Source organism: Muntiacus reevesi, chromosome 19, assembly GCF_963930625.1.
Source record: "Muntiacus reevesi chromosome 19, mMunRee1.1, whole genome shotgun sequence".
NCBI lineage: Eukaryota > Metazoa > Chordata > Mammalia > Artiodactyla > Cervidae > Muntiacus > Muntiacus reevesi.
The window spans coordinates 12,291,872-12,317,881 of record NC_089267.1 but is presented as its reverse complement, the minus strand read 5'-3'; the positions used below and the strand labels follow the sequence as shown (position 1 = coordinate 12,317,881).

Here is a 26,010-nt window from a genome sequence, read left to right as displayed (position 1 = left end):
CATTCCTTCTGTGATTTGGACACTGATTGCTGCTGCAAGATTGAGCAAGGAATAAGTTTTCCTCTTTTGACAGGTCAGCAGAAGAGGTATTTGTGGTCTGTTGGCCTGTTGCTTGTACGCTTTCGGTTAAGCTAACACTAGTGCACTTTGGAAACAGCTAGAAGATAGTATTAAGCCAGCTGCCTTGGCATTTACAGGATTTCAGGACAGGCATGGAGCCCTTGGAGGACAAAAACAGAACCATAGAGCAGAGGTCTTCAATGTGGAAGAGGCAAACTCCTGCACATCCTGGAAGACAGTCCAAGGGACCTGCAGTTTTAAGGAAATGGCCTCCATCTTTCAACTTGTTTTACTCTTGCCTGAAATTGGTCTGCTTGAGAAGAAGTCTGACTACACACTAGTCCTTCCATTTTACAAAAGAAAAACATCTCTTACAATTCAAAGAGAAGAATATGTCAAAATACTAGTTTCAAAGAAAGCTTTTAGAAGATTAATCAAGCCATTTTGTCCCTTGACAGATGAATGGAAAACAATGTGCAGTACATACATGTCATCAGTTCAGTCACTCAGGCTCAGTTGTGTCCGACTGTTTGTGACCCCATGGACTGCACCACACCAGGCCTCCCTGTCTGTCACCCACTGTGGAGTTTACTCAAACTCATGTCCATGGAGCCCGTGATGTCATCCAACCCTCTCATCCTCTGTCGTCCACTTCTCTGCAGACATATAATACAATAAAATTATTCAGCCTTAAAAAGGAAGGCTGAGGTGTGCTATAACATAGAGAAACCTTGAGGACTTTATTATTGAATAAGTTCATCATGAAAGGAAAAATACTATATGATTTCACTTACATAAGGAACCTAGATGGTCAGATGCAGAGACAGAAAGTAGAAGGGTGCTTTCCAGAAGTCAGAGCAAGCAGGAGGGAATGGGGTGTTTAATGGGTAGAGTTTCAGTTTTTCAAGATGAAGAGTTCTGAGACTGATGGTGGTGATGGTTTCACACTTAATTGTACACTTAAAATGGTTAGGATGGTTAAAAAAAAGTACCAAGGCATGCCAAACCTAGGACTTTCTATCAAATATGTATTTCTGTAAAGGACTTGGCTTTAGAAATCGATACTTGAAAGCCTGTATTGAGATACTCTGGAATCACAACGACCGAAGCAATATTAAATATTTAAAATATAAGTGCCGTTTTCTGATGGGCTTTTGAGAACCAGTGGATAAAACTCACCAATAAGAACTACTTTACACTTTTAAGATTGTGCGTGCTTTTAAAACGATGGTTTTTTTTAAAAAGGTTAATATTACATATTCAATTCACATTATTCAATCCAATTATTATTCAATATTCAATCCATATTATTCCACTTGGTTAAAAAAATCCTTTGCTATTTACTATTAATAAGAAAATCCTTTATTTAAACTTGCATTTAGAAAGTTGCTCCGTCAAGTTCAATGCGTGAGATAATTTTTCTCAAATGTTCTTAGGCGATACGCCATTAAACGCCTCTCGCTTTCAAAGCTCGGGAAGCTCTTCTGCGCTTTCTTGGGTTCGGTTCTGCCAGGTTCCCAAGCCACAAGGCAGAGCGGGATGCAGGGAAATCCAGCGGACACCCTGGCGCGCGCCCATGCGCGCGCTTCCTGCGGGGGCGGGGACGTGCCTCCGCGTGACCTCCCAGCCCGGGCTGGCTTGCCCGGCTGGCGTTCGCTCAGTTCCCGCCACATTTTTAAGTTTCATTTCCCACCGCGAATGCCGGCTCCTCCTCCCGCGCGGCCTGTTCCCGGAGTTGGTCTCCTTCAGGGGAACAAGAGAACGCCAGCCATGGCCCCACCGCGGGGAAAGGCGACGCGGAGAGCTTCGGAAACCGCCTCCGGGGTTTCGGCGCCGGGTGTGAAAGGCGGCGCGTCCGCGGAGCCCAGCGAGCCCGCGGCTGTCCCAGAGGCCGCCCGGCCTGGCGCGCGCAGGTGCGGTCCCGCTGGGGCGTCGGGGTCCGGGAGGAAAAAGCCCCAGGTGCGCGCGCGGGCCGCCCGCGCCGAGGACCAGGCGGAGGGGCCGGCGGCTCCGACCGCAGACGCAGAGCCTCCCGCGGCCCCCGGGCACCCCCTGCCCAGGGCTACCGCTCGCAGCCGGGCGACCGCGCGCTCCGTTCGGGCCGGGAGACCCCAGTCCGGGTCCCCGGAAGGCCCCGGCCCCGGCCCCGGCCCGCGGGCTCCCGCCCCGCATCTCGGGCGAAGGGAGGAGGCGCCCGGCGCCTGGAAGCCCCGGGCCGTGCTGGAGAAGTTGAGGCTGAAACGTCAGGAGATCTCCGTGGCGGCGGAGGTGGTGAACAGGCTGGTGGACCACCTGCTGCGGCGGCTGAACAGCCGCGAGTCGGAGTTCAAAGGCGTCGACCTGCTCCGCTCCGGGAGCTACTACGAGCGTGTGAAGGTGAGCCGCCGGGCGCCGCGACCGCAGTTCCCGGGCGAACACCCACCTCTTCCGCTCCCCTCACTTCTTTTCGGAAGTAATGCTTGAGTGGCTGTGACACTGATTTGACTTAGCTTTCCTTGTAGATTGTAAGCTGCACCGTCAGAGAGTGTTTTACACATTTTGAACCCTGTATGGCTGCTCATTTTATTGGTGTGGACTCAGTGCTATTTGAAGTTCAGTGTTGAAGCTGAAACTTCAATACTTTGGCCTCCTGATGCGAAGAGCTTACTCATTTGAAAAGACCCTGATGCTGGGAAAGATTGAAGGCGGGAGGAGAAGGGGAAGACAGAGGATGAGATGGTTGGATGGCATCACCGATTCAATGGGCATGGGTTTGAGTAAACTCTGGGAGTTGGTGATGGACAGGGAGGCCTGGCTTCCTGCAGTCCATGGGGTCGCAAAGAGTCAGACACGACTGAGTGACTGAACTGAATTGAACAGTGCTATTTGAGCTTCCGGGTTAGCACAATGGTTTAAGAATCCGTCTGCCAATGTGGGAGACCTGAGTTCGATCTCTGGATGGCGAAGATCCCCTGGAGTAGTTGTTGTTCGGTCACTAAGTCGTGTTTGTCTGACTCTTTGTCACACCATGGACTGCAGCACGCCAGGCTTTCCTGTCCTTCACCATCTCTGGGAGTTTGTTCAAACTCCTGTCCATTGATTGTGTGATGCCATGGAACCGTCTCATCCTCTGTCTCTCCCTTCTCCCCCTGCCCTCAATCTTTCCCATCGTCAGAGTCTTTTCTAATGAGTCAGCTCTTCCAGGTGGCCAAAGTATTGGAGCTTCAGGTTTAGCATCAGTCCTTCTAATGAATATTCAGGGTTGATTTACTTTAGGATTGACTGGTTTGATTTCTCTGCTGTCCAAAGGACTCTCAAGAGTTCTCCAGCACCACAGTTTGAGAGCATCAGTTCTTCACACTCAGCCTTCTTGACGGTCCAACTCTCACATCCATACATGACTACTGGAAAAAGCATAGCTTTGACTAGATGGATGTTTTTTGGCAAAGTGATGGTTCTGCTTTTTAATACACTGTCTAGGTTGGTCATAGCTTTTCTTCTAAGGAGCAAGTGTCTTTTAATTTCATGGCTGCAGTCACTGTCCACAGTGATTTTGGAGCCAGGAAAATAAAATCTGTCACTGTTTCTATATTTTCCCCTTCTATTTGCCATGAAATGATGGGACTGGATGCCATCATCTTAGTTTTCTTAATGGTTTGAGTTTTAAGCCAGCTTTTCACTCTTTGCTTTCAGCTTCATGAAGAGGTTCTTTAGTTCCTCTTCATTTTCTGCCATTAGGTGGTATTATCTGTATATCTGAGCTTATTGATATTTCTCCCTGCAATCTTGATTCCAGCTTGAGTTTCATCCAGCCTGTCATTATTTGCACTCTTCTGATGTATTCTTCATAGAAGTTCATTAAGCAGAGTGACAATATACAGCCTTGACATGCTCGATTTCCAGTTTGGAACCAGTCTGTTGTTCCATGTTTGGTTCTGACGGTTGCTTCTTGACCTGCATACAGATTTCTCAGGAGGCAGATAAGGTGGTCTGGTATTCCCATCTAAGAATTTTCCACAATTTGTTGTGATCCACACAGTCAAAAGTTTTAGCATACTGAGTGAAGCAGAAGTAGATGTTTTTCTGGAATTCTCTTGCTTTATCTGTGATCCAGCAGATGTTGGCAATTTGATCTCTGGTTCCTCTGCTTTTTCTAAATCCAGCTTGTACATCTGGAAGTTCTTGGTTCACTTACTGTTGAAGCCTAGCTTGAAGGATCTTGAGCATTATTTTGCTAGCATGTGAAATGGGTGCAGTTGTGTGGTAGTTTGAACATTCTTTGGCATTGCCCTTCTTTGGAATTGAAATGAAAACTGACCTTTTCCAGTCCTGTGTCCACTGCTGAGTTTTCCAAATTTGCTGCCAGTTTGAGTGCAACACTTATAAGAGCATCATCTTGAAGGATTTTAAATAGCTCAGCTGGAATTCCATCATCTCCACTAGCTTTGTTTGTAGTAATGCCTCCTAAGGCCCACTTGACTTCAGTCTCCAAGATGTCTGGCTCTAGGTTAGTGACCACACCATCGTGGTTATCCGAGTCATTAAGACTTTTTTTTGTACAGTTCTTCTGGAGTAGGAAATGGCAACCCACTCCAGTATTCTTGCCTGGAAAATTCCAAGGACTGAGGAGCCTGGCAGGCTACAGACCACGGGGTCCCAAAGTGTTGGACAGGACTGAGCAGACACGCAGGCAGTGATATTTATTATAGGAAGATGTAGTGTATGTACCTGATTTTGGATCTTAAATGCTTTTAGCACTGAAGACCACTCATAATTTCATTTAAAGCTACTTGAAAGCCAAGTGAGCAAAACCTACATCAGACTATCTGTCTTGAGCATGATTCTTATTACATAAATATCAAACTGTTTCAGTTCTATGGATGGTTCAAAGGAAAAGAGAAAGTTATTAGTTAGAACTCAAGGACAATTAAGACATTTAGAGAGCAGTGTCCAATCAGAATCACTCTTCTTTTTATTTATTTTTTTAAAAACTTTATTTTATATTGGAGTATAGTTGACTAACAGTGTTGTGATAGTTTCAAGAGTACAGCAAAGTGATTCATTTATACACGTATATCTATTCTTTTTCAAATTCTTTTCCCATTTAGTTTGAGCAGAGTTCCTTGTTATCCATTTACAAGTCTCCTTTTTAAAATCAAGCTGATGAAAAGAAATCCAGTGAAATTTGTTTAATCTAAAACATGTATTGAGTTTTAAAAATTGATTATAAAAGGTCTTCATGTTCATTTTAGAGTTGACCCACTGCCTGCCCTCCAGTAGACCATGGCACAGCAGTACTACCCCTGCGTACCTCTGTCCCCAGCCTCTCCCGTTTTTGCCGCTGTTCTGTGTTGATGTCCCTGGAAAATTGAGAAAATTCAGAAAAGCACATAAAAGAACAGTGATATGGATGAATCTCACAAACAATGATGAATGAAAGAAGTAAAGAGTTCCTACTATATGATTTAGTTTATGTGATGTTCCCAAACAGGCAAACCTAACATTTGCTGTTAGAAGTCAGGGTCGTGGCTGCTCTTGGTGGAGGTTTCTGATCAGAAATGGGAATGCTGCTGGGCATGGCAGTAGAATGTAGAATTTAGAATGCCCACAAGGCTCACTGTCCTTACCGAGATTCAGCCGTTTTTCTTGAATAAATCCTCCTTGGATTGTTGCAGGTCATTTGGTTAATTTACAGAGATCTGAAAAAGCTGAATTTGACCATTTCTGGAGGAGTGGATTTTCAGAGGCTTGTACTTCATTCCCACGGATTGCACTTCGTTTGTTTTACCCTTGTAGTATGTCCCAGTCAGCTTGGGCTGCCATAACAAAACACCATAGACTGAGAGGCTTAGACAACAGACATTTATTTTCGCACAGTTCTGGAGGCTGGAAGTCCCTGATCGGGGTGCCAGAAGGGCTAGGTTCTGGTGAGGGCTCTCATCTGCTCTGCAGACCTTGTCCCCGTGTCCTCACCGTGTTCCTCAGCACGTGTACAGAGCGTCACGACGCATCTCACTTCTAAATCCATGAGTCCTATCAACTAAGACCCTACCCTTAAGATCTCATTTAACCTTCATTAATTCCTAAAAGCCCTGTCTCCCAATGCAGTCACATTGAGGGCTAGGGCTTCAGTATATGAATTTGGAGAGGATATAGTTCACATACCTCCTGGTACTAGCAACATTGACTTGGGGGGGTGGGCAAAAGACATAGGGCCACCAGATAATTGTGTTCAATAAGACAGCCCAGTAGCTGTATTTGAAGCTCACTGCTAATGAGTGAAAGACTTGTGCATTTATAAAATTATTTTTTATTTATTTTGGCTCCGCGGGGTCTTAGTTGCAGCACGTGGGATCTTCTGCAGTGGCCGTGGGCCACTCTCGAGTGTGGCACACAGACTAGCGTGCACAGGCTCAGTAGGTGCAGGTGGTCGGGCCCAGCTGCCCCACGGCGTGTGCAGTCTTAATTCCCTGACAAGGATTGAACCCATGTGCCTGGCATTGCAAGGCAGAGTCTTAACCACTGGGGAAGTCCCTGCATTTTTAATATGATAAAGTAATCATTTATTATAATTGCTATCATTATTTTTGTGGTGATGAAGAAGATTCTTTGATGCTCTTTATATATATGATATTTATTTTTTGGCCATGCTGTACAGCTTCCAGAATTTTGGTTCCCCCATCAGGGACTGAATATGTGCCCTTGGCAGCAAATGCTTGGAGTCCTAACCACAGGATTTCCACGAATACTGTGAAGCTTTTTAAATGCTGTGGTTCAAAGACACTAATTAGTTAGTGTGTGACTTGGAGCTAATACTCATTTGGATTATAGTTAGCTATGCTCAACTAGCCAGGAAGTAACTACACCCACATTTTTGAGACCAGTGACTGGAGGGTGGCTCAGTGTGTAGCTTGTGATATAAAAGGTAGCATCTTAAAGGTCTTTAATTTTATCAAGCTTTAAACTCAGGGGAAAAACTGGTACAGATTTTTAAACCTTGAATTTTATTTTAAATTGTTTTTAAAAATGAGTATAAATGAGTATAGAACCTTCAAACTAAAACCAATAATATTCTCCCAGCTCTACTAGTCTCTGGGTATAAGTATTAGGAATCTTGCTTTTCACAGTATGATTTTAAGTGGAAATTTCAAGAAAAAAATTGTAGTTGGTTGGAAAATATTTAGAAGCAAACACAATCAGTGCTATTTTTCCTGTTTCTTAGATTTCTGCTCCTAATGAATTTGATGTTATGTTCAAACTGGAGGTTCCCCGAATTCAGCTGGAAGAATATTGCAAGAGTAGTGCTCATTGCTTTGTGAAATTCAAAAGAAATCCCAAAGGAAGTCCTCTGGATCAGTTCTTAGAAGGGGGAATCTTATCGGCTTCTAAAATGCTGTCCAGGTTTAGGAAAATCATTAATGAAGAAATTAAAAATATTAAAGGTAAGATCTTTGACTTTTGATTCTTTAAGGTCTAATCATACCTATTAATTTCCTCTCCTGATCTTTTTTGATTTCCCTGCAGCAGACTGTTGACTGCATGCATACCAAGTCATTTCAGTCGTGTCTGACTCTTTGAGACCCTACGGAAACTGTAGCCCACCAGGCTCCTCTGTCCATGGGATTCTTCAGGCAAGAATACTGGAGTAGGTTGCCATGACCTCCTCCAGGGGATCTTCCTGACCCAGGGATTGACCCCGTGTCTCTAATGTCTCCTGCATTGGCAGGCAGGTTCTTTAACACTAGCACCACCTGGGAAGCCCAGACTACCTTCTAGAAACAAGCTTTTGCTCTTAATTTTAGTCTACTACATTTTCTTGGTATTCATACTAAATGTTGATTGACTCTATCTTGTTTTTCTTTTTTTTTCAGCTGCACCATATGGCCCTGTAGGATCTTAGTTCCCTGATCAGGGGTTGAACCTGGGCTCCTGGTGGTGAAAGCACAGAGTCCTAGCCATTGAACCACTAGAGACTTTCCAGTTGGCTCTATTTTAATCTTCACTGAATATTTGCTGAGATGCTGCCTGTACCCTTGGGTGTAGGTGGTTGAATAAAATCAATGGGACTCCCCTCCTGAATTTGTAAAAACAAATACAGTGTGTGCTTTGAAGGGAATGAACTGGGAGATGTGGTAGCAGCTGGGATAGAGTGGGTGGTGCAGTAAAGCCCTGTGGCAGAAAAGAGCTTGATAAGCTCAAGGAACAAAAAGAGGGCCATGTGGACAAGGGAAAGCGTAACATGAAGTAAAAGTGGTTAGGGGCCAGATTCTAGGAGGACTTGTAGATTCTGGAAAGGAGTTCAGATTTCATGCCATGTTCTGTTGAGAATCCAGGTCTTAATAAGAGGGTAATGATTGATTCCCTTGTGGCTCAGCTGGTAAAGAATCTGCCTGCAATGCGGGAGACCTGGGTTGGGAAGATCCCCTGGAGAAGGGAAACGCTACCCACTTCAGTATTCTGGCCTAGAGAATTCCATGGACTGCATAGTACATGGGGTCACAAAGAGTTGGACACGACGGAGCGACTTTCATTCATTAATGATTGATTGACTTCATACTTTAAAAAATTTGCTCTGACTTCTGCGGAGAAGATAGTTTAAGAAGGCAGTTGAGAGTTTGGCTTTGGATATAAGTTAGAGAATCCTATGGTGAAAAAGTATAGTAAAGTGAGAGGGTTCAGGAATGCTGGGGGGTGGCCTGGGGGGAAATTGCAGTATTAAGCAGAGTGGTAAGAAGAGGATCTCATTAGGGGCTGGAGAGAAGAGAGGGAGCAAGAGGAGATTGAGTGTTCTGCAGGTGTGGTCGGTGTTCACAGCGCACTAACATCCAGATCACGTTTGGACTTGGTCTTCGGTTTGTTTTGTGGGGGTTGTTGGTAAGTTTGACTGAAACTCAGAAGTTTCAGTGGAGTCTTCAGCACCTGAGAGAGAAGGGCCGGGATGCTGTAGAGACAGCATTATGGTAAATCTTTAGAAAGTGTTGGCTGCAGAGAAGTAGATAGATGGGTAAGTGGGGGAGGCGGCATAGATGCAGGGTCAACGGAGAGTGTCCTTTAGGATGAGACACTGGATCCCTCTGTGTGAAGACAGGAATGATCGGGTAGGAGGGGAGGCCACCGATGCAGGAGAGGGAGCGATGGAAGGAATGAGGTAAGAAGGAAGGGATCCAGAGATCATGTGCGGGGGGGCCTCTGAAAGATGGGTGGATGCTCCTAGGTGGTAATAGGACTAAAGGAGAAGTAATGGGTAAGAAGGGGGTGAGTTTCTGGATTTAGTGACAAAGAAAATGAGGGTATGCTCTGGGATTTTCTCCTTGGAGATGTGTCCTCTCTCCCATTGTGGTCCTTTCCGAAAGTCTTATCTGGGAGAGGTCTTTCACTACTGCTTGTACACCTCGCCCCCAAAGCCAGTATCTCTCCTCTAGAAGCCTTTCCCAAATTTCTGGCCAGTGGCCATCTCCGGCTGGGTGTCCCACATGCACCTAGAACTCCGTGTAGATGAAGTTTATCTCAGTCCGGTCTGTCTGCCTTCTGCCAACCCTGTGTTGAACAGTATACTCAGCGTCAACCATTTCCCAGGCCAGGGCCATGGGATGGCCTCCCCGACTCCTGCCTTCTCCCTAACCTCACAGATTCAGTCTTATCTACCAGTTCTACTAATTTAAACCTCTTTCATTGCTTTCACTTCCGCTACTTGGGTCTTTTTTTAAAAATAAAAATTGTCCATAATCGAGGTGTACAGCGTGATGTTTTGATACACATAGTGAACTGGTTAGCAGTCAAGCTAATTAGCATCTTCTCGCAGAGTTGCCTTTTTTGTGTGTGAAGTGAGAGTATCTGAAATCTACTCTCTCGGCACATTGCCCCTAACAGTACAGTTGTATTAATAGTCATCATGCTGTATGTTAGATCTCTAGACTTACTCTCCCTACGTAACTGCAACTCTGTACTCTTTGATGAACATCTTTCCATTTCCCCCACCTGCCCACCACCGGGAACCACTTTTCCACAGTCTGCTGCCATGTATTTGACGTCTTTAGATTCCTCGTATAAACGAGGTCATGCGTTCTGCTTAGCACAGTGACTCCCACTGCTGACGGGCCTCCGCAGGAGGGACTCAGACACAGCTCTGCCTCAGTCTCGGGGGGCCTCTGGGTCCTGGCACACACACGGTTTGTTTGAGCCCTCCGACTGTCTCTGGCAGGCATGGGGTTTCACTCTAAATGTGATTTTGTCCCTCCTGCTGTCTTGCTGGGGCTTCTTCCCTGTCCTCGGATGTGGGGTATCTCGTCAAAGACACTCCAGCGCCACTCAGCCACCGCATTGGGAGCAAGGCATCTTAGCCACTGGACCTCCAGGGCTGTCCCCGAGGGTCTTCTGAGTGGCACGCGTGTTCCCTGAGATGGTGGGGTCATGCCCAAACCTGGAAAACAGACAGGGCTGAGTGGCAGCTGAGCTACCTGCTCCCACAAGCAGGGTTCTGACAGAGGCATGACACACACTGACACATGAGAAGTGCTCAGATGGCCTGCCCAGGACGCTGAGACTGGATAGGAAGGGGGGGTTCCTGTCTCTCGCCCCGCTCTGCCCCTTCCTTGGGAGGGGGCCCCAGCAAGGCTGGTGGAGCTCTGTCCCTGGGCTCTAGCTCCCTCTCCCTCTGTGTCACTGACTGGGCAAGGGTCAGTCTTCCCCAGAGGTCTCCTTGCATTTGGCTTACTCTGCTCCCTCTTCCTTTCTTTCCTTTCACACTTTCTTCATCTTAATCCCTTTAAGCCCCAGAGGCCTCAAGCCTAGACCTTCTCAGCCTCTCTTAAATGTTCAGGATGGATTCAGTAAAGGCAGAGGAACCAGAGATCAAAATGCCAACATCTGCTGGATCATCGAGAAAGCAAGAGTTCCAGAAAAACATCTTCATTGACTATGCCAAAGCCTTTGACTGTGTGGATCACAACAAACTGTGGAGAATTCTTCAAGAGATGGGAATACCAAACCACCTGACCTGCTTCCTGAGAAATCTGTATGAAGGTCAAGAAGCAACAGTTAGAACTGGACATGGAACAACAGACTGGTTCCGAATCGGGAAAGGAGTATGTCAAGGCTGTATAATGTCACCCTGCTTATCTAACTTATATGCAGAGTACATCATGAGAAACGCTGGGCTGGAAGAAGCACAAGTTGGAATGAAGATTGCTGGAAGAATTATCAGTAACCTCAGATATGCAGATGATACCACACTTATGGCAGAAAGTGAAGAAGAACTAAAGAACCTCTTGATGAAAGTGAAAGGGGAGAGTGAAAAAGTTGGCTTAAAATTCAACATTCAGCAAACTTAAGATCATGGCATCTGGTCCCATCACTTCATGGCAAATAGATGGGAAAACAGTGGAAACAGTGACAGACTTTATTTTGGGGGTCTCCAAAATCACTGCAGATGGTGACTGCAGCCATGAAATTAAAAGACTCTTGCTCCTTGGAAGAAAAGCTATGACAAACCTAGACAGCATATTAAAAAGCAGAGACATTACTTTGCCAGTAACGGTCCATCTAGTCAAAGCTATGGTTTTTCCAGTAGTCATGAATGGATATGAGAGTTGGACTATAAAGAAAGCAGAGCATCGAGGAATTGATGCTTTTGAACTGTGGTGTTGGAGAAGACTTTTGAGAGCCCCTTGGACAGCAAGGAGATCCAACCAGTCCATCCTAAAGGAAATCAGTCTTGATTGGAAGGACTGATACTGAAGCTGAAACTCTAATACTTTGGCCACCTAATGCAAAGAACTGAGTCATCTGACAAGACCCTGATGCTGGGAAAGATTGAAGGTGGGAGAAGGGGACGACAGAGGATGAGATGGTTGGATGGCATCATCGACTCCATGGACATGAGTCTGAGTAAGCTCCAGGAGTTGGTGATGGACAGGGAGGCCTGGCGTGCTGCAGTCCATGAGGTCACAAAGAGTTGGACAAGACTGAGCAACTGAACTGAACTGAATGACTTCCACATTCATCCACATTGTTACAAATGGCAGGATTTTCTTCCTTGTTAAGGCTGAATAATATTCCATTGTCTGTATATGCCACAGTCTTTACTTATTCATCTGTCAGTGGATTGTCTCCATATCTTGGCTGTTGTGAATATCGCTACAGTGAATGACAGTTGCTCCCTGTGTCTTAATGCTCACTGCCTCTCTGTATGGCAGGCATCTGCCCTCTGAGTTGGTTTGTTGCTGTGGTCTTTTTTTTTTTTAATTTGGCTGCACTACATGGCTTGTAGGATCTTAGTTCCCAGACCAAGGTTTGAGCTGCCAACCTTGGCAGCAGTAGTTCGGAGTCCTAACCACTGGACTGCTAGGGACTTCCTGCTGAGGTCTTCTTAATCACGTCTTTTCTCCGTGCTGCTCATCCGGCCTCGTATGCAGGCCTCCCTCCAACTGCCAAACACAAATTGAAATGAAAATTTAATCACAGCACTCCCAGATCCCACATACTCCCACTGCATGAGGGGTACCAATAAATACTGGTTAAACGAGTAAAACACTGCCTTGTGGGGTCATTTTCTTCTTTAGAACTAATTTTTGTCTTACAGTTAGTATTTACAGATCTCCATTATAGTTATTTTTCCTGTGTTGACAGAGAAAAATGGATTGATAAGCCCTGTCTTCCTTATTATATCTTTAAACAGATACTGATGTCATTATGCAGAGGAAGAAAAGAGGGAGCCCTGCAGTAACACTCCTGATTAGAAAACCTAGAGAAATATCTGTGGATGTAATCCTGGCTTTGGAGTCAAGAAGCAGCTGGCCCGCTAGCACCCAGAAAGGCCTGCCCATCAATACCTGGCTTGGAGGAAAAGTTAAGAGCGATCTAAAACGCCAGCCATTTTACCTGGTACCCAAGCTTGCAAAGGAAGGAAGTCGTTTCCAAGGTATCTTGATTATGAAGGTTATGTAAAGACATCCATAGATAAGAGAGTCATTAATGTTACATCCTAGGGCAGTGAAAGATCAACTGATGCAGTCGGCATTTCAAGAACCATTGGGCTAAGAAGGGAGTTTGGTGAGAGATGGAATTACAAAGGGCATAATATTAATAGTAATATCGAATACTCAGCTTTAAAATGTTTACTAGCCCGCATCTGAATGTTGTTTTTGTTTCTTTCTTGCTAGTAAAGAAAAGCTGTACTGGCCCTGCAATCTGACTGCCTTAGATTTGAATCCTGAGGCTTCTTCCCTCATTAGGTGTGTGATCTGGAGCTAGTTGTCAAGCCCCTCTAAACCTGTTTTAGTCATCTGCATATGTGGGGTAATCAGAACGACCTGAAAGGTTCTGGGAAGATAAAAGTGATGCAATGCTACGTGCAGAATCCCTAGTTGAGTTAATGGCAGCTGTGTATTACTGACGTTGTCACCAGAGTCTCGGCTGTCACTCTGGCCTTGCTTCTGTCTTTCCTCGCCTCCTTCCACTGCGCCCCATGCCCCTGGCAGAACTTTCTTGCAGCCTCAGCTGCAGTTTTGCCCACTGATTGGGTCTCCTCACCCGTGTACCCTGGCCTTCTGGGTCAGGACAGGTTTTCAGGTGTTGCTCTTGGGTAACATTCAAGTTGTGAAGATTGGGCTGAGATAGTCTACAGGTGGAACTGAATAATGGTGATATCTTCTGAGGTAGAAGAAAAATTCACCGATTATTTTCTTTTTCTCTCATAAATTATATAAGGACTTTTGGCACCTACTACTGCTGGACTCCAAGGAAATTGGAGGAGATCAGATAACAAATGAACCCAAGTTATAAATGAGTATTGTTGAACATATCCGAGAAATTGTCCATCATGCTTAGTTTGATGGCTTGTTTTGTGGACACACATCACAACTTTATATTGCATATATATAGGAGTCATTTTCTGTAAGAAAAGTTGTTTATAAGACGGAATTATATGCATCACTATGATTTTATAAAAGGAATATAACTTTTTGGAGAAGGGTGTACAGTTTGTAGAAGGGCTGTCCTAAGAAACCCTCATTGCATGTGATACAGAAATCTCACCAGGACCCATACTGCTCTCTTTGTGGCCCTTGGCCAACTCCCTTGGGGATGACTGGGAGAACCATCAGCCTAGAGATGAGGAAGCATCCTTCAGTGGCCATGGGGCTATACAAAGGCCAGTGTGGTTGGATAGTTCCTCATATCCATGCCTAAGATAAAAGTGGAGGCTGTCAGGCACTCAGCTGACCTCTGCTCTGGTACCCTTGACTGGTCTTCATCTCTCCTCATTTCAGATTATTCATATTTAGGCAAAACCCTGTGGCTATGTCTGTGTGTATGTGTATATCTGAGTGGCTAAGAGGGGCAATGAAAATAACTTGTATTATCAGTAGATAGGCATGTATTACACCTATTTTAGCTTTCTTCTTTTCAAATGTCTTATTAAAAATTGCCTGGTCACAAGGCATATTTTAAAAAATATACTTTGATTTTTGATCAAAAATTTCAGTGTTTTTTGAATCAAAATCAAATATGATTTTGACATTATCAAAAAATGAAAAAAAATTTGATGTTATCAAAATAATAATACAGGTGGTGTCACCAAGAGTATAATTATTTTTTAAAAGTATAAACTTTATTTGCAGTTCTTTTTTGTTCTTAAGATAAAAAGACAGTCAAAATATTAAGTTTTTTTTTGACCTTAAGACTTGAAACATATAGTTTTTATTATACTAAAATGTACAAACATTAAAATAAAAATTCCTTCAAACTGGTAATCATCCATAGTTGACTTTATCTAACAAAAGAGATTGAATATCAACTAAGTACAAGTATCATTACATATAAAATAAAACTAGAAGATATTTCTTTGCATTAAAGACCATTTTCAGAATGATACTTAGTAAGCAGGGCAAGGACTATACATTCCATCACATTTATTAGTACCTCATGTCAAGGCATGCATGCAATGAATGCTAAAATGGAAAAAAACCAGTAAAACCGCAGTGTTCTCAAATATCTAAATTGTCTGCCCTGCATTTTAAATTCATTTGAAATTTATTCATCAATTTCAGTTCTGATATTCCAATCAATGAACGTGAAAAGCTTTATTTAAAAAGAATAATCCATACACTGTTGATAGAAGTGTTAAATGGTGCAATCACTTTGAGAAACAGTCTGGCAGTTTCTTATAAAGTAAAACATATGTCTTCCCTAATCCAACATGAAGTCCATAACACATTTATACAAGAATATACATAATAGCCAAAATCTGAAAATAGTCCAGAAGTCCATCAAAAGATAATAGATATACAAACTGTGGTGTATTTATAAACTAGAATACTACTCAGCAACAAAAATCAATGAACTACTGATGAAAGAGGATCTTAAAAACATTAAGACAGGTGAAAGAAAACAGAAATAAAGGGTCCATACTGTATAATCTCAAGTTATACTAAGTTTGAGAACAGGTGAAATTTATCTACGGTTTTTAATTAGAACATTGGTTGCCTGAGGTGACTAAGGATTGATTAGGCAGGGGCACAAGAGAACTTTCTGGAGTGATGATAACTTTTTAACTCCAGATATGGCTTAAATTACACAGGTGTAGTCATTTGTCAAAACTCATCAAATGCAACATTTAAGATTTGTGTGTTTCACTGTTTGCAAATCTTACCTTAAGTATCAAACACACACAAATAAATACTGAAGTCTGTAATACTCATGCTGAAATGTTTATGGGTAAAGTATTCTAACTAATTCCACAACAAACTATGTTTTGAAACAACATTTTTCTCGGGCGTCCCTGGTAGTGCAGTGGTTAAGAATCCACCTGCCTGTGCAGGGGACATGGGTTTGATCCCTGGTCCGGGAAGATCCCACATGCTGCAGAGCAGCTAAGCCCGGGCACCACAACTCCCGAGTCTAAGCTCTAAGACCCGGAGCAGCAACTACTGAGCTCATGTTCTGCAGCCACTGATGCTTGGTGGGTTAAGCTAACCAACTCAGCATGCTTAAAATTCATTTTCATTATTGTTTCTAACTTTAGTTATTGGATTTTAAGTGTTGATTTAGTTTTATTTTTTAAATTTATGAAGCATTCATATGGTCCCAAAGTCAAAGCTACAGAGAAAAGTATTCTTAGGGAAACACAGCTTCCCTGTATGTTTTCTCTACCCTCTTCTCTCCTTTCCCGATTGGAAATCCATTAATTGTTTTGGGTTTACCTTTTGTTTTTAAAAAGTACAAGTATTTTGTGTGTATATATATGCATATATATATATATATATATTTTTTTATATGCAGCCCCCTTTTTAAGATAATGAGTACAGTTTTTCTATTTTTACTTAATAAGGTATCTTGGCTATCACTCCATAGCTCTGTATAGAGATAGCACTCTTTCCTTCTTTTGTTTTTTTAAACACTTCCGTGTATTTATTTTCTTTTGGCTGTGCTGGGTCTTCATTGCTCCTTGGCCTTTGCTCTAGCTGTGGTGTGCAGACTCCTCTTTGCGGCAGCCTCTCTCGTGGGGCATGGGCTTCTGTGGTCGCGGCCACAGCTGTGGCTCCCAGGCTCTAGGGCACAGGCTGTAAAGCTATGGTGCACAGGCTTAGTTTCTCCATGGCCTGTGAGATCTTCCCAGACCAGGGACCGAACCTGTGTCTCCTGCCGATCCTCCGTTGTCAGGCGGATTCTTTATCACTGAGCCACCCGGGAAGCCCAGCACAAATTCCTTTTTTTTAACAAAAATTTTAACAACATTTTTATACTCTTTTTAAAGGTTACTTTCTATTTAGAATTACTACAAAATATTATCTATATGTTTCCTGTGTTGTATGATGATACATCCTTGTAGTCTTTCTTATGCCCAGGAGTTTGTCCCTCCCACTTCCCCACCCCTATAGGGTCCCCTCCACTGGTAACCACTCGTTTGTTCTCTTATATCTGTGAATATCCTTATTCTTTGTTATATTCACTAGTTTATTTTTTTAGATTCCATGTATAAATCATGTCGTATAGTGTTTTTGTCTTTTTCTGTCTTCTTTCATTTAGCATGATGCCCTTCAAGTCTATCCATGTTGCTGCAGATGGCAAAATTTCATTCTTTTTTTAATGACTGAGCAGTATTCCACTGTATATATACCACAGCTGCTTTATCCATCCATCTATTGATGGACACTTGGGTTACTTTCATATCTTGGCAGCTGTGAATGATGTGGCTGTGAACATTGAGGTGTGTGTACTTTTTCAAATTAGTGGGTTTTTTTGAGCACCCATTCCTTTTTACAGTCTATTTTTGCAGTTTGTCAAGGAATAGTAAATCCATATCTAATTTTGCTAGTATTGCCAAAGTCACCTCTATACAGAATTTCCTAATTTGCATTCCCAACAGCTGTGTGTATGAGAGTGCCCATTTCACCCTCAACTTCATCAACAGAACTCATTAAATTTTGGAATGTTTGCCAATAACTCAAAAAGGGAGAAATGATACCTCAATGTAGTTACTTAAAATAAACTTTTAATTTTAGAATAGTTTAAGATTTGCCAAAACAAGTACAAAGATAGTATAGAGAGTTCCTATATACCATGTAACCAATTTCCATTTTAGCATCTTACATTAATATGAGGCATCTTCACAGTTAGTGAACCAATATGAATGTGGTCCTGTTACTCAGATTTCCTTAGTTTTTGCCTGACGTCCTCCTTCTGTTCCAGAAGCCCATGTGGGACGCTACGTTCCATGCAGTCGTCATGTCTCCTCACTCTCCACTCGACTGTGGCCGCGCCTCAGTCCTTCCTTGTTCTTGGTGACCCTCACAGTTTTGAAGAGTACCAGTCAGATACTTTGTGGAACAGCCCTCATTTGCCACGTGGCTCATGTTCTTCTTGTGATTAGATTGCAGTTCTGGGTTTGGGGGAGGAGGACTGCAGAAATGAAGTGCCGTTCTCACAACATTGCGTCAGCGGTTCATCGTGGGCATGACTTAGCTCTGCTGGTGTGGACCTTAGTGTCCTGGCTCAGAGAGTGTTTTCCAGGTTTCCTCCCTGTTAAGATCTTCTCTTTCCCCCTTTTTGTACCATGCATTTTGGAAGGAAGTCACTGTGCACAGCTCACACTTAAGCTCACCTCTTAAGAGCAGAGTATTTACACAAATTATTTGGAATTCTTCTGCATGGGAGGTTTCTCTCTTCTCTCTAGTCTGTTTACTTACATCATATCGGTATGGACTCACGGATATTCGTCTCGTATTTTGGGCTATACGTCAATACTGCTTTCATTTTGCTGCCTAAATTGTTCTAGCTTTGGTCTTCAGGAGCTCTTGCAGTTGGCTCCTGTACCCTTTTGACATATGTCTCATAATTGTGGTTTTTTATTTTCAGCACTAGCTCACTTTCTGGCACTACAGGGTGCTCCAGGCTCATCTTGTGTAGTTCCTGTTTCAGTCCTAGAATCAGCCATTTCTCCAAGGAACTCTCTGGATCCTTTTATTGGAGAGTGTGTCCTAGAACCATGATCTGTTTGCTGTGTGTGTTCTGCTGCTAGGGTATCATCCCTTTCAGCTGGAGGAGCAAGGAAATATGTGTATGTACACTATCCCCAGGATATGCACAGCTCACCACCTGTATCTGTATCAAGTGGTACATGAGTTCATACTGATGTCTCTAACTGTAATCCATTGCCACATGGATCATCCTCCCTTCTCTCCTTGCTATCTGTAACCTTTCATTCCAACAGTGAGAAGCTCGGCTCCCGCCATCTGCCATCCGCCTGGTCCATCGTTCCTTGCTCAGTTCTAGCCCACACGTATGGGCACTTCAGAATTGCAAACCCACTCCCCTGCGTGCACAGTGCACATGTAGTCTTACAGACCCCGTTTCCAAAGTAACTCTTGTCAGCACCCTTTGCCCCCACCCCCTTTAGGGAGGCTGTGTCATGTTTGTGATACAGTTAAGAGCCCATTTTCACAGTCTGCAATCCTTCCTGAGATCCCTGGACCATCTAAATGACTTTTTAACAGTTTGTGTACCTTAAGGTTCCCTCTTCATGCCATGAAGTCCTATTGGTTTTGACAAATGCATTGGATCCTTATCTGTAATTAAATAATAGTTTCACTTCCCTAAAAAGTTCCTCTACTTACTCAACCTTCCCCATCCCAAATCTCTTGAGCCACTGACCTATTTACCATCTCTGCAGAGTTTGCCTTTTCCAGAATGGCATGAATGGATTGTTGTAAATGGATTTATATAGCAGCAGTGAGCACAACTCTCTCTGTGCCACCTTTTCCATATATTTATTATCTGTATATTGTGTACCTATTATATGCTTTATTCTGTCCCCCCAAAATCTGTCTGTCCATGGGCTATATACCATTATGTCATACATAATGTCGCTCTATAAGTCTCGATATTTGCTTTCCCACTCTGTCCTTCTTCAAGAGTGTTTTAGATATTCTTGACCCTTTTTATTTTTATAAAGATGCTGGTATTGTCAAGTTCCACAAACACTTCCTTTTGGAATTTTGATTGTGAGAGCATTGAATCTGCAGATGAATGTGGGGAGATGTGACCTGTTTATGATGGTGCATCTTTAATTCATGCGCAGGCGCACATCTCTCTTTATCTGGATTGCCTCTAATACTTTTCAGTGAAGTTTCAGAATTTTCTCCACAGAAATTTTGTGTATCTTTTATCAGATTTACTCATATGCAGTTGTAACATTATGAAAAACTAAAACAACAGAAAAGTAGACTGAAGAATATATGGAACTCACGCATACCTGTCATTCTGTTTCTTTTGTATTTTCCATATACATGATTATATCACCCATCAGTAATGATGGCTTTGTTTTTCTCTTTTCAGTGCTATCACCCTATCTTTCCTTCTCTTACTGTGCTTGCCATGATAGCGATTGCATGTCAAACAATGAGGATAGCAGCCTGCCTTCCTGTTTTCAAAGAAAAAACTTCAACTTTTTAATGTTAGATTATCATATTGCTATCATCAGATTAAGGTTCCATCTGCATTTAAATTACTGAAAAGTGTTTTCTTTTAACGATGAATGAATGTTAAATTTTATTGACTGCATTTTCTGCTTCTGTTGAGTTTGTCATATGTTTCTCCCCTGTTCTGTTAATGCGACAGGTTGTGTTGATTGATTTTTAAAATGAAAAACCAATTCCTGGTATTAAAACTCAACAGTGATAGGATGGGTCAGAGATATCCATGGTAAAACTTGGGGAGATGGGGGAAAATCATTCTATTCTTACATAAACTTCCAAAAACAGAAAAGAAGGAAACATTCCCTGATTCATTTTGCATAAATACTAAAACTTTGCAAGGATAGTATAAAAGAATAAACAAAAAATTTCAATCAGTGCAAATTATTATAGAGACAAAACACCAGCAAACAGAATTTAGCAACACATAAAAAGCAATAGGTCTTAGAGCTCACTATATTAAGCTCTGACTTCTTCCTCTAATTGTTCTCTATCTTGGTCCATTGTTTGCTTGGTCAAGTCACTTGTTTTAATATGTAATCACATTATTTATCCGTTTACTTCTTTTGGTCTATCTCCCCCTAGAAAATTTTTCAGAATTATATTTTAATGAATAAAATCACTTAAATATTTGTTGTTTGTAAATGGATATTTTTGGTAAAGTGCTTTTCTGTTTTTCTTTTGGATATTAAGAAGAAACATGGCGGCTGTCCTTCTCTCACATTGAAAAGGCCATTTTGAAAAATCACGGACAATCTAAAACATGCTGTGAAATTGAAGGAGCAAAATGTTGCAGGTAACCTCCTTATTTTGTAAATGACAGACATACCAATAGAATGCTTAGTTCTTTGCTGACTCCACAGTTGAAACCTGAAGATTACCATTGCTGGGTTGAGTTCTGGGGGCAGTGCATGGCTGGATTGACCAGGGGTATTGGAGTGTAAGCATGAAACCAAGGACGCCAGGTCCAAGGGACTAAGGAAAGAGTGTTGTTAGAAGGCAATGCTGGGACCTCCCTGGTGGTCCAGTGGGTAAGGCTTCAGCTTCCAATGCAGAGGGTGTGGGTTCGATCCCTGGTCGGGAAGCTAAGATCCCACGTGCCTTGAGGCACCAAAACTAAAACATAAAATAGAAGCAGCATTGTAACAAATTTGATAAAGACTTTTAAAATGGTCCACATTAACCTAATGAAACTTAAAAGCTTTTGCACAAAAAAGGAAACTATAAGCAAGGTGAAAAGACAGCCTTCAGATTGGGAGAAAATAATAGCAAAAGAAGCAACAAAGGATTAATCTCAAAAATATACAAGCAACTCCTGCAGCTCAATTCCAGAAAAATAAATGACCCAATCAAAAAATGGGCCAAAGAACTAAACAGACATTTCTCCGAAGAAGACATACAGATGGCTAAGAAACACATGAAAAGATGCTCAACATCACTCATTATCAGAGAAATGCAAATCAAAACCACAATGAGGTACCTTTACACGCCAGTCAGGATGGCTGCTATCCAAAAGTCTACAAGCAATAAATGCTGGAGAGGGTGTGGAGAAAAGGGAACCCTCTTACACTGTTGGTGGGAATGCAAACTAGTACAGCCTCTATGGAGAACAGTGTGGCAATTTCTTAAAAAACTGGAAATAGAACTGCCATATGACCCAGCAATACCACTTCTGGGCATACACACCGAGGAAACCAGATCTGAAAGAGACATGTGTACCCCAGTGTTCATCACAGCACTGTTTATAATAGCCAGGACATGGAAGCAACCTAGATGCCCATCAGCAGACAAATGGATAAGGAAGCTGTGGCACATATACACAATGAAATATTACTCAGCCATTAAAAAGAATACATTTGAATCAGTTCTAATGAGATGGATGAAACTGGAGCCCATTATACAGAGTGAAGTAAGCCAGAAAGATAACATTACAGTGTACTAACACATATATATGGAATTTAGAAAGATGGTAATGATAACCCTATATGCAAAACAGAAAAAAGTGACACAGATGTACAGAACAGACTTTTGGACTCTGTGGGAGAAGGCGAGGGTGGATGTTTTGAGAGAACAGCATCAAAACATGTATATTATCTATGGTGAAACAGATCACCAGCCTAGGTTGGTGCATGAGACAAGTGCTCGGGCCTGGTGCACTGGGAAGACCCAGAGGGATTGGGTTAGAGAGGGAGGAGGGAGGGGGGATCAGGATGGGGAACACATGTAAATCCATGGCTGATTCATGTCAGTGTATGACAAAAACCACTACAATATTGTAAAGTAATTAGCCTCCAACTAATAAAAATAAATGAAAAAAAAATAAAATTGTCCACATTAAAAAACATTTAAAAAAAGGGACTGCTGGGGAGCATGGACCTGAGCCTGGATGCTGTGGACGTCTGAGAGGAGGAAAGAGTGGAGGGTGTGAATACTAGTCATGACTAGCCATGACAGTTGGGTTTGCCTTAGTGTTCTGGTTGGTTCAAGGCAATGAATAACAATGTTGCATAATGGGAAGAGACCAAAGGACCACTCTTATTGGATGCTGGTGCTTGCTTTGAGATGGTTTAGCTATGAGGAAGGCCAGGGAATGACAAACCAAGTTTGAAACAACACTAAGATGTGGGTAATTATTTTTCTTGATTAGCATACATACCATAAAGAACTGAGTTTTGAAAAGAATCATTCAGTTTCTAAAGTTGGGCTTTCCTGATAGCTCAGTTGGTAAAGAATCTGCTTGCAATGCAGGAGACCCCGGTTTGATTCCTGGGTTGGGAAGATCTGCCAGAGAAGGGACAGGCTACCCACTCTGGTATTCTTGGGCTTCCCTTGTGGTTCAGCTGGTAAAGAATCCGCATGCAATGCAGGAGACCTGGGTTCGATCCCTGGGTTGGGAAGATCAGCCAGGGCGGGGAAAGGCTACCCACTCCAGTATTCTGGCCTGGAGAATTCCATGGACTGAATATAGTCCATGGAGTTGCAAAGAGTTGGACACGACTGAGTGACTGTGATTTTCACTTTCAAAGCTGAATAGAATAAGGATCACAAGAGTTAAACGGTTAAAGCAAGAATGCCCAAAGTGTGAGCACAGAGGCTTCTTTAAGTTTTCACATGCAGGCTTTGAAGCAACCATTAAGAAAAGTATATTGTTGATAAGGCTTAATAATTTTATAAACATTAAATTTTGTTAGCTACCAAAATAACTGAATGATTAATCAAAATACGACAATGATTTTATAAAAATTGAAACAAGATTTTTCTAAATACTAAACTGAATGAATAATGTAAATATCTGCTAGTTTTCATGTAGTTGAATTAATCCTAATAGAATAAAATACTTAAGCTAGGAATGGGGAAGAGGGAAGGAGAAAATATGTTTTTGAAACTTTTAAAGTATGTATTTGAAAAAATAATTAGGTTTTAGAATGACTCTAATTATATTATTTATACATATCTTTGGACATATCTTTGGACTTCCCTAGTAGCTCAGCAGTAAAGAATCCACTTGCAATGCAGGAGATGTGGGTTCAATCCCTGGGTTGGGAAGATCCCCTGGAGCAGGGCATGGGCAGCCCACTCCAGTATTCTTGCCTGGAGAATCCCATGGACAGAGGAGCCTGGTGGGCTACAGTAAATAGGGTCAGAAAGAGTCCTACAGGACTGAAGTGACTGCTCATGCACACACACATACATACCTTTATTGTTTTTTGTGTCTTTATAAAAAATGTATTATATATCTGTGTTGTTTATTACATCTTTGTATGTTTTTCCTGTAAGATGCCTAAAGTTCTTTGTGGAATGAAAAAGGTAAAGAAATAAAAATAAATGCTTCTCTTTTCTATTCAACAGGAAAGAGTGTTTAAAGCTGATGAAATACCTTTTAGAACAACTGAAAAAAAAGTTTGGAGACCAAAGGGGACTGGATAAGTTTTGTTCTTATCATGTGAAGACTGCCTTCTTTCACGTCTGTACCCAGAACCCACATGACAGTCAGTGGCACTACGAGGACCTGGAGCTCTGCTTTGATAACTGTGTGACATACTTTCTTCAGTGCCTCAAGACAGAACGCCTTGAGAATTATTTCATTCCTGATGTCAATCTCTTCTCTCGAGATGAAATTAACAAGCTAAGTAAAGAATTTCTCTCAAAGCAAATTGAATATCAGCAAAACAATGGATTTCCAGTTTTTGATGAATTTTGAAATTTTATTTTTAGAAAGAATCCAAGAGTTAGAGTGACTTTATAATAATTGAAATGTATCACAACAGTGATTGACTAAAATGAATATAATTATTCAGCCATCAGTTTGTCTTCATAAAGTCTAATCAATATAAAAGGATGGATTATTCTAGAAAAGAGATTATTTAATGGAAGTGAAGGAGTATTTAAGGGTTTCCCTGGTGGTCCAATGGTTAAGAATCCACCTGCCAATGCAGAGGACACGAGTTTGATCTTCGCTCTGAGAAAACCCCACATGCTCCGGGGCAACTCACGTGTCACAACTACTGAGCCTGAGCTCTGGAGCCTGCAAGTCGCAACCGCTGAGCCCATGTGCCACAGCACCCCCTAGAGCCGGTGCTCCGAAACAAGAGAAGTCACTACAGTGAAAAGTCCTCCAACTACTCGAGCACAGCTCCCCCTCTCTGCAACTAGAGAAAGCCCTTGTGCAGCAGTGAAGATCCAGCCATGAATAAATAAGTAAATCTTTTAAAAACAAAGAAGTATTTAAAATATAAAAGCTTTCTCAGAGTAGGGTGAAAAGATGGACGAAATACAGATCACCTCAGTTAAATTCATCAAGCACTTACTGAACAGCACTCCTCACCTAGCACAAATGTGTGGAAGGTGGCAAGAGACAATGTTAGAAATGATCATTACTTCCATGAATGGGTAGATTTTGTTGAACATAAGAATATATTTGGAAGCAGTGTCCTGTCCTGTGCGTTAGGATAGGTTAAGAAGGAAATGAAAAAATCGGTTCTGCATGTCTTGGGAAATTGATTATCTTTTATAGAAAAATATAGGATACTTTACTACATGGCTAAATATAAAACATAACTTGTTTTCTTTTACTTTCAGTAATACTTTTATATGTATTTCTGAAAAAGCAATAATACACATATGGTACACAACTCAAAAGAGTATGAAAATGTTACCCTCTCTCCTCTGCGCTCAGGAAGCATTCAACTGGAGGGAGCTGCTGCTTGTTCACTTTTTTCTATTCATGTATTTTGCACATTTTCTTATTGGCTGTTTTATTGTTTTCTCATTGTCATTTTATTTTGTTGTTATTCTCATGTAACGAATAACTTCTGTGTGGATTGTCTATATCATTTTTGTGTCTTTTAGTGGGTGAGGTTTTAATAATTTACTTCTTGAACTTATCAGTCTTTATGCTTATGTGCAATTTTATGTATCTTGTTTAACACGCTAATGTGTTTGAACATACTAATCATTGGACATTTGGAGAAGAGTTTCAGTGATAAATAAATAGAAAATAGTATGATAAATAAATAGAAAATTGGGCAAACAAAAAATCCAAACTTCTTTTAACTCCAGGAAAAATTGTGTGCAAGAAAAGAAAATTAATTATAGTCTAGTTTGAGAATATTTCTCAGCTGTATTTATGAAGTCAAAATAATATAACTATTGACTATTAATTTTATCAGAATTATGATTAGTTATATAGAGAAGATAGGATAACAGTCTGAGTGCATATGTGTAACAATGATGGTAGAGAGAGTTGGGCTATATTAGTTTTCTACTGCTGCATTAAACTTACCATAAAATTAGTGGCTTAAACTATACACATTTATTATCTCACTGTTTCTCTGGGATAGGATTCTGGGATAGTTCTGCATAATATCTCACAACACTTCAGTCAAGGTGTAAGTTGAGGTTGTAGTCTTATCTGAGGCTTGACCGGAGAATTCAGTTTCTTACGGTTGTAAGACTGAAGACTTCAGTTTCTTGCTGACTGTTGGCCAGAGATTGTCCTCAG

General features: G+C 41.9%; 1 protein-coding gene across 1 annotated transcript; it reads left to right on the top strand.

The window, feature by feature from the left end:
• Positions 1-1,508: 1,508 nt before the first annotated feature.
• Positions 1,509-25,546, top strand: CGAS (cyclic GMP-AMP synthase). Its single transcript, XM_065911674.1, has 5 exons — positions 1,509-2,436; positions 7,262-7,481; positions 12,716-12,958; positions 20,703-20,805; positions 23,859-25,546. The coding sequence occupies exons 1-5, from the start codon at positions 1,600-1,602 to the stop codon at positions 24,208-24,210; spliced, it is 1,755 nt and encodes a 584-aa protein (XP_065767746.1). The 5' UTR covers positions 1,509-1,599; the 3' UTR covers positions 24,211-25,546.
• Positions 25,547-26,010: the final 464 nt, after the last annotated feature.